The sequence below is a fragment of the Capronia epimyces genome, assembly GCF_000585565.1.
Source record: "Capronia epimyces CBS 606.96 chromosome Unknown aczIQ-supercont1.11, whole genome shotgun sequence".
Lineage (NCBI taxonomy): Eukaryota > Fungi > Ascomycota > Eurotiomycetes > Chaetothyriales > Herpotrichiellaceae > Capronia > Capronia epimyces.
In genome coordinates this window covers 540,175-549,131 of record NW_006912914.1, presented here as the reverse complement: position 1 = coordinate 549,131, position 8,957 = coordinate 540,175, and the positions used below count along the sequence as shown (strand labels likewise).

At 55.9% G+C, this 8,957-nt stretch overlaps 3 protein-coding genes across 3 annotated transcripts; 1 reads left to right on the top strand and 2 right to left on the bottom strand.

The window, feature by feature from the left end:
• Window positions 1-574: 574 nt before the first annotated feature.
• A1O3_10247 (2,3-bisphosphoglycerate-dependent phosphoglycerate mutase) lies at window positions 575-1,800 on the bottom strand (the record flags this gene model as incomplete). The annotated part of the gene is made up of 2 exons (XM_007740337.1): window positions 575-1,235; window positions 1,622-1,800. 2 exons carry the CDS (start codon window positions 1,798-1,800, stop codon window positions 575-577), a joined length of 840 nt encoding a protein of 279 aa, XP_007738527.1.
• Window positions 1,801-3,193: 1,393 nt separating this feature from the next.
• Window positions 3,194-6,487, bottom strand: A1O3_10246 (uncharacterized protein; the record flags this gene model as incomplete). The annotated part of the gene is made up of 1 exon (XM_007740336.1): window positions 3,194-6,487. One exon carries the CDS (start codon window positions 6,485-6,487, stop codon window positions 3,194-3,196), a length of 3,294 nt encoding a protein of 1,097 aa, XP_007738526.1.
• A 1,431-nt stretch (window positions 6,488-7,918) lies between these two features.
• A1O3_10245 (uncharacterized protein) lies at window positions 7,919-8,761 on the top strand (the record flags this gene model as incomplete). The annotated part of the gene is made up of 1 exon (XM_007740335.1): window positions 7,919-8,761. One exon carries the CDS (start codon window positions 7,919-7,921, stop codon window positions 8,759-8,761), a length of 843 nt encoding a protein of 280 aa, XP_007738525.1.
• Window positions 8,762-8,957: the final 196 nt, after the last annotated feature.

The window sequence follows — 8,957 nt, the reverse complement described above, 5'->3', positions numbered from 1 at the left end:
AAGTAGAAGTAGAAGTAGAAGTAGAAGTAGAAGTAGAAGTAGAAGTAGAAGTAGAAGTAGAAGTAGAAGTAGAAGTAGAAGTAGAAGTAGAAGTATGCTATGACACGACACTCCGGTCGGTCTATACGTAATATATTATACGATGAGACGATCTGGAGAATCATGAGCATCAGAGTCGCTGCGAAGGGCAGTCGAGCTTGAAAAACTGAAACTGAAATGAAAATCAGCGACATAGCCACCACCAACCAGACCAGACCAGACTCAATCCTAGATCCCAACCCCAAGCCCCAACCTCAGCCTTAGATTTTGGCAAAGATGCTGCCATGGGAGGCTGCCACCACGCATCGAGCTAGCTATATGGATGACATATCATATCTCATCTCATCTCATCAATATAGTGGATAAGAATGAAGGGTGATGGTATCGGATACCTTTAGACTCAAGACAAGACTCAAGACTCAAGACTCAATGCAAGACTCAAGACTTAAAACTCAAGACTCCAGACTCCAGACTTAAATAGACTTAAACTCAAGACTTAAACTCAAGACTCAGGTCTTCTCCGATAGGAATCCATCTAGTTCTTAGCGTCCCGAGTGTCCCGAACACGAGTCTCAATCTCGTCCTTCTCATCATCCTCGTCCTCGCCAACGACAAAACCGCCGCCCAGCAGAATGGCAGGCTCGTGAATATTATGATGCTCGTAGCTCAGGGTGCCGACGCCGCCGGCCTCCATGATCAAGGCGGTTTCGGTCAACGGCTTGCCGACCCAACGTATAGCAAAGGCGCGCAGGATATGACCGTGGCCGACGACCATGACGTCGCCGGAGACGGCCGGGTCCTTGGGCTTCCCGATGACGGGGACGTGGTAGCGGTCGCGAATGTCGGCGATCAGACTGTCGACGCGGCGGATGATGTCTTGGGGCGATTCGCCGCCGGGACAGCCGTCGCGCCAGATATCCCACGGCGGCAGGTTCTGGCGTTGGCGCCGGTCGCGGATCTCGGCGCTCGTCACGCCTTCGTAGTCCCCGTAGTCCCATTCGGCGATGCGGTCGTCGACGGTGACGCGCGCGTCCGTCCGGTGTCGTGGCGGGCTGGACTCAATATGGCCGTGGGTTGGAGACTGGTCATCATGCTTGCCGGTGCCGGTGCCGGTGGTTTGCCACGGATACGGGTCGTGGCATCCCAAATTGAGAAGCTCAAGGGTTCGCTGCGCACGACGACGCGGTGAGACGTAGCTGCGAGTCCAAGGAGATCGTGTTAGTCAAATGCGTCCCTGTCACGGTCGCTGCCACTCTCACTACTATATGCATCCAACTCGCAGCAAAGACAAACTCCCAGCAAAGACAAACTCCCAGCAAAGACAAACTCCCAGCAAAGACAATTCGCAGCAAGACAAAGAGACAGGAAGCGATCGATCTGCTGAGGGGTGGTGGATGTGTGTAGGTCGAGGGAGGTAGCACATAAACATCATCATCACCACCACACCACCATCACCCCCACATGTTCCTGATGCTCCTGGTGTCCCTGGTGTTCCTTGGGTGACTGTCTGCTATGTCTATTTTCCGATATTCCTCTTCGAGTCCTTTCTTCTTGGGGGTCTGTGGGGTCTCGGAAGACTTACATATGCACCAACTGCCTAGGCACGATCAAGCGGTCGTCTCCTATCAAAGCCCTGCCCGTGGCGCGCACACGCTTCTCGCCGTTCTTGGTCAGTGGGATATCGGTGCTGCCCGTATGCTTGCCGGACAGGGACCACTCGGTTTCGCCGTGGCGGACGATGAAGCAGCGCGGTGTGGTCATTGTGTAGAGTTTGGTCTTTTGATCTCTTGATCTTTCTAGCTCTTGTGTCTCTTGATCTTTCTATCTCTTGGGTTTCTTGATCTTTCTGCTTCTGTCTTGTTTCCTCTCTTCCGCCGTTACCGAGCCTCAGTTTAGGCGTCGGCTTCCAGACCGGGTCTGGGCACCTGTGACCTGTGACCTGTGACCTGTGACTTTGGAGGTTGAGACGTAGCCGTGAGGTGTAGGAGGAAGCTGAGGTCTCGCAATGTCGGTCCGTCAGTCCATCCGTCCGTTTGGATCGAGGTGGAAGTGGAGGAGGCAGGATCCGTCGTTGTCGATGAGTAGGTACTTGGGCACAGAACTAGAGGTATTAGGTACTAATCACCAATGGATACAACGCGGGCAGAGGGACCATGAATGAGTGCCTAGGTATGCCAATCAAGGTCTATACCTACCTAAGGTCACTCACTGCCACAACAGGATCTGTACTGTACCTACCTATAGGTAATGAGTAGGAGAATTTAGAGGTGGTAAGGCAATTAAATTACTAAGGTGAGGTGTAGTCATCATGGCCGCATTGACACATGCTGCATGTTGCATTTTCCCATTGAGGGGATCATTATTTACAGTACAGTACGCAGTACGCAGTACTCCGTCCAACCTTAGAGTACTGTAATTACCCACCTAGTAGTACCAAATTTACCGGGGGTGACAGGGAAGCCTAAACCCCTCGAATTGAGGATTGGGATGACGAGATGGGGGGGCAAAGGATGCTCAGCTACAGGACTCAGTTGAAGCTCGGGTTAAAGCGGCCCTACGCGCACCCTCAGGATCAACCCGTACGGAGTATATCTTACAGTATTACAGTACGTGACAGTACAGTACTTCCAAGGCTGGCCGAGTCATCGACATGTCCCATGTATCTAGCTCAGGTAGTATAGCGTTGATCAATGATACTCTACGGAGTACGGAGTCTACAGTACCTTAGTTAGGTACTCAAGTACTCCCATCGTATCTAATATCTAGGATCCAATTCCCACCGCTATCATCCTCACTCGAAGCTGTGTCTCGACTCTCGAATTCCAGCGCATACAGAAAGACAGTGTACAGATACTCCGTAGAGTCAATCAATATCATGCAATCTACCCAAGGTATACCGTATCCCTACATACTTCATCTATATCCCTGGCCCTACATAGCTGGTCACAAACTACGCACTCCCTGGACAACTCCGCAAACTCAAGTCGCTGTGAATGCCCTCGATATCCAGCACGGCCCCAAACTTCACCGTCGGATTCGGATTCAGATTCGGCCTCACCGCCAGAATGCAACGCTGCATGTGCTGCCACAACTCCTTGGCCTCCTTGGCCTCCTTTGCAGAAAACCTCCCCATGAAGACCGAGGCTGCGCCAGGTCATCCTTGAATCACCATCGGAATCATTCCCGTCTCCTGCGACTCCCTGCCTGAGAAGGTCAAGTCCAAGTCGTCCAGATCCTCCACCGCCACCGTGATCTCGGCCCGTTCAGCCTTCTTCCGTCTTTTGTCGGGTTGAGGCTTCCTCGCCCACCCGATCAGCACCTTCCAGCCCGAGCCCATCTCCTTGCCTTCTTCAATCATCTCATCTACCCCCTCCAACCACCGGTCTCGATCTCGCCCGGCCTCCGCTCGGACCTTGATCAACCACTCTTCCCACATCCGAGCCCCGAGGAGCCCGGTCAGATCAGCCACGTCCTGCGTACTGCCGACAGGACCTTGCACCGCTTCCACGTCCATGTACTGCTTGACGATCTTGCTGATGGTCGACACCTCGCTGATCGGTCGGGGTGCAGGCACAAACGGCTTCGCCCCCTGCCGCCACGACTGCCATCCGCCCGTGTATCCGTCGACATGCTCTTCCGTTTCCTCGGGCCGCCGATGGCCCATGGGCAAGAACATCCATGCTCTCTTTACGCCCACGAACCCTTCCTTCTTCAACCGCCGTAGCCAGCTTCGGCCGGCCTCCCGCTCGTAGCCACGTCGGTGGAGTTCGAATCCAAATTCCACCGACATGGCCTCGGCTCGTGGTCCTGCATGTGCGATTGTCGAGTCCATGATCATGTAGTCAATATAACCCCCCGGTTTCAGCACTCGCAGGCATTCTCGCAGGGTTAGGTCCCACTCGTCGATCTCCGGCACCCCCGGGACCGGATTGCTCTTGAGGAGAGCGTGGAGGCTGCGTGCGGAGATGACATCGAAATGGCTACTGCGGAACGGCAGCTGCCATAGATGTGGCACCGACACGGTCCGATGGTTCGTTGGAGCTTCAGGTTTGATGGATCCGGGGGGCCGCTGCCACTGCGCTTGATCTTTGGTGATGACGGTGTAGATCTTGACGTTGGGCCATTCGAGCGCGGCATTCCATGCCCATGATGCCGAACTGGTGCCTCCAATATCCAAGATGTGGATGCGTTTGCTTCCCACACACGCCGGATCGTCCAACGGGAGGGTGGCTTTGGTCTTGAGCCGATGACAAGCCGCCGCCGAAGCAAGAAGACGGCCACGGTACATGGCTCTCAACGCCTCGATCGGCCAGTTGGAAGGCTCGACCGACGCCAGCGCCAGTTGTTGACGTTCGACCGTTTGGAAGACCAGTTGCTGGGCCGAGCGCTCAAAGACCCCGGTGACACGTGGATTCTGGCGGAATGGACCGGCGTATTTCGGCCGCACCGGTTCCACGAGGATGTGCTGGCCCAAGAGATTGGTGACATGCTTCTCTGGCATGGCCACGCGTGCAGCTTGAACGGCTTCCAGGCGTGAAGTGGCGTGGATGAACGCGTCGCGGCGCTTGCGGTTTCTGAGGAGGTACTGGAATGCGGCCAGAAAGATGGGCTCTTGGGCGGCTTCCGGATCGCTGCAAGGGCTGTCCATGTCAGGCCCATCGATGATGGCGGTGCTACTTTCATCTTTGCCCTCGTGGGCAGCCACCGTTACATTTTCTCCAAGCGGTTTGGGACCAACCTCGACGTGATCCACGGCCAATGCTCTCGACTCTACCTGGGCTCCAAAATTTGGGTCGAAGCCGAGAATGGATGACAAGTAGCCTGTTTGTGCGGCGAGCCACGAGCCTGTGCGAGCTAGGTTTTGGCCCGCCGCGGACTTGAGCTCCACGTAATATTTCTCGTCGTACTCGAAACTGACCGGTCCAGTTTCGACGGGTCCTCCAGCATCGGTGCCCGAGCCGTACAGGTCGCCATCCTCCGACGGCAAGGCTTCCCGTCCCGGCCCCTCCGTGATCGGCGCGGGTGCGGGATCAAACTGTGCTTGTCGTGCTGTTGGAGGCCCTTCGGTCATGTTGGTGTCATCGACCGTCAGTACGGTCTCGACCACATTGAGTGAACTCGAACTCGGACTGTCCCAAGGTCGATTGTAGAACCGCTCTGCCGTCGCCGTGTTCGGCACACTCGGGTCTCTGGACTTGGTGAGGCACCAGGTATGTCGTGCGCCATTTCGCAAAGAGGAAAAGAATCCCCCGGGCGAGGGAATACTCAGTTGCGAGAAACTATAGTCAGATATAGGGGTCTGGCCATCTGCACTGCGAGGTCGACTTGCAGGTTGGGGATCGGTGAGCTCCCGCATCTCTTGCTTTTCCCCCAATCGCTTGGACGGACGTGAGCCTGAAGAGGAAGAGGAGACGTCATCAGGACTTCTTTGGCGTGCCAGGCGCTGGAGTGTGCGTAAAGCGTCCGAGGGAAGCCTGACCCCTTGATCGGAGCCATTCGATGGTGCATTTACCTCGTCCAGCTTGTTGATTTCATCTATCGTGGGCATCAAAGGCGACTGATCTTGAGGCGTGCCTCCCGGCACTGGCGGGAAACTGACCACCATTTCCGTCCAGACAGGTGAAAGAACGCTGGACAATGCATTTGCCGAGTGGGCCTCTGCCGGTGAGAGGATGACACTGTGGTCGTCATAGAGGGCTATTTCGAGGGGTCGCGAGTGAAGATGGATGGGTGTCGGGCCACCCCAGCTCTCTCCTGGTCCTATCTCCAACTGCTTGATATCTGGAGTTACAGGAGCGCTGGTTCCCAGATGGTCTGGAGCCTCTGACGTGGTACTGTTGCTGTCTCCGAGTGAGGGTGGTGCGCTGCCTTCCGGGACGCACCTGGGAAGGGCGGAGAGTACTCCGGGCGAGAGGCGGATCTTTGTCGCCGGGGACATACCCAACGGGATTTCCTTGACGGGACTATCACCCATCGATCCCCACGAGTTCCTGGGGATCAAAAGAGCAGGATATCTGTTGCGGCTCGATCGGTTGATGCTGGCACAACTGTTCCGGGTGGATTCCGAAGCAAAGCTGGTGGGATCGCTGGATAGGGAGGCATCGTCGCTGAACACGGTGCCCGAGTCACTGCTGTACGAGGTCCGAACCGAGGCGCGGTGGCAGCCTTCACCTTCCCCAACACTGCTCGGCGCCGAGGATGAGCACGATGAGACGGGCGAATCTGCAAACGACGTCGTGGCGAGAGAACTCTTGCGAGGTACAGCGGTGAAAGTCTGTGGATGCCATCCCACCAGAAGACCCTTGATGGTCGAGTCACTCCCATCTCCCTCACTGTCGCTCTTAACGCCCTGACTCGCTTCTTCCTTCTCCTCCACAATCGTATTAAGCTGCCGACCACGGCTCAGCCGGGGTGGAGCGGTGTAAGTGGTGGAGGGTAGCAGGCTCATGTTTGCTCGTGAGGACCAGCCTTCGCCCGAGAATGTACTGTACAGGTCTTGTCGGTCGGAGAAACAATCACAATCGACGCTGTCGCTTTCGTCGGGCCTTTGTCAATTACTCATAGGTGGTCCGCCTTCCAGAGGCGTTAGATACTGTGAGTATCAAATGGGTATTAGTAGTCGTAGGCGGTGCCGATCAACGGTCACCGGCAAAGCAAGGCGCAAAAGAGAAGGGGAAACGAGGGACCGGCTGAGGGCGACCAGCAACTTCAGCGACGATGAGGTTCAAAGTGAGGAGGCAAGGCTTCTGAGAACATGAGAGTGGTAAAGGTCAAAAGACAGCAGGTTGGGCAAAACACAAACTGGAACCCCGAAGCGCCCGTGAGGACCAGATTTGGCGCTGGCAGAGCGCGAGGGGAGGATTCATTGCGCGACAATGCCAATGTCACACACATCTTGTCTCTCACGCATCGGGAGAGATACAGGCCGGGGGGGTCGTCGATTGGACGGAAGCACAGCAACCATGGTCTGGATGGCAGAATCAGGACAGCCGAGGGTCGGGGGAGGGAGAGCGGGCCAATGCGAGGCCTCGAGCCGCAGGAACTGGGCGAGACGCGCAGCAGCAGCAATAGCAACAGGAGCTATGCGGAGCTACCATGAGGTATGTGGTGAGACGTGTTGGCAAGAGGTTGGATGGTTGGTAGAGGGGGATGCGAGCAGGCGAGAAGGAGGGCGCAGGATGGACGGTGGTTGGATGCTGCCATGGCTGGTCGCTGGTCGTGCCGCATGCCGGGCGCTTACAGCGAGCGACGAGCTGCTGCTCTATTTATGGCACATTTCTCAATCGTCAATCGAGTGAGTCAGCATTGCCGGCCATGGCGTTCGGAAATATCGCATCTCGCACCTCGCATGCTCTTCGCCATTCGCCATTCTCGAACAGAAAGAAGATGAAGTTCATCCGGGGTTGTAAGAGGGAAGTCAGAACTGCACAGCTCGTGGTGAACACCTGACACCCGACACCCGTTTCGAGCCAACAGTGATGCCGCCCTGCAGAAATCTGGGATTTGATTGGCTGTCTAATGTAACGGCCATTGGCGCTCGTACCTACCCAATAAGCTTGTGTAGCTGATTAAAAGCGGCGTCGCTGAGATACCATGTACGGAGTACTCCGTGCTACGTACTACTGGGTATCAGATATCAGGTACTTACCTACAGTCACTGGTGACTGAGGATCCTCATCCTATCTCGCTGACACTTTGGGCGCAATGTCTTGTGTCTCGGGGAGTCTGAAGAACAAGAGAAGCATCGACTTGGTACCCGTTAGACCTTAGACCTGCCCATGAACAGCAGCCACAGCCATCATCATCACATAACCCACACATTAGGCATTCCTCTTCCATTAGCAGCGACCTCGACCTCGACCTCGACCTCGACGCCAACATGCCCAGCAATACCACTATCTATACCATTCCAGCTCGCACAGGGGACTATGTCAGCCTCCAGGCCGGGCAAAAACTCAAGCTGATCAACCCGCACGGCAACCAGGTCATTGACTTCTGGGCGTTCGTCTTCGCGGGCGGTGCTCCCACCAACATGCCCACGAGCTTCATACGATCCACGGCCACATCCCCATCCACAGCCCCATCCCCAGCAGCAGCAGCGACAGAAACAGCAACAGAAACAGCAACAGAAACAGCAACAGTAACAGCAGCAGCAACAGCACCAGCACCAGCACCAGCCCCTTTCCCCTTTTCCACCGGTGTACAATATTTCTCAGCTTCACGGACCCGCTCGATCCTGTCGAAACTGGTCCCCTCAGCCGTCGACCAGGACGTGCTGTACACGAACAAGTCGGTCCCGCTGTTCACGCTGGTGGAGGACACGACGACGGGGATCCACGACACATTGTTCGGCTGCTGCGACCGGTTCCGCTACCGCAATCTCGGCGTGGGCGATTTCGAGCACCCCAGCTGTGCGGAGAACATGCATCTCGCGCTTCGGAAGGCGGCCGCGGCAGGACTGTTTCCGGCGGGATCCATCTCGTCGGAATGGACGCCGGATCCGTTGAACGTCTTCATGAATGTCCCTGTCACGACTGCCCTGGACCGGCCGTCTGGTGGGGGAAGAATCCAGTGTGTGCGGCCGGAAAGCAGGGCGGGCGAGTACATTGTGCTCCGGGCCGAGCTGGACTGTGTGGCGGTGATGAGTGCTTGTCCCAACGACATCATATCGGGCGTCAACGCCGGCCACTGTACTGGTGTCGAATATGAGGTGTTGTCTTGAGACTTGAGGTTAAGGGGTGTTTGTGGAAGTGTAGACTGGGGCGGGGACGGAGACCGAGGACTACCGCGTGTTATGTATATAGACCAGCTCGTGTTGTGTTATGTATATAGACCAGCTCGTGTTGTGTTATATATAGACCACCTCGTATTAGGTATATAGACCACCGCGTATTAGGTATATAGACCACCTCGTATTA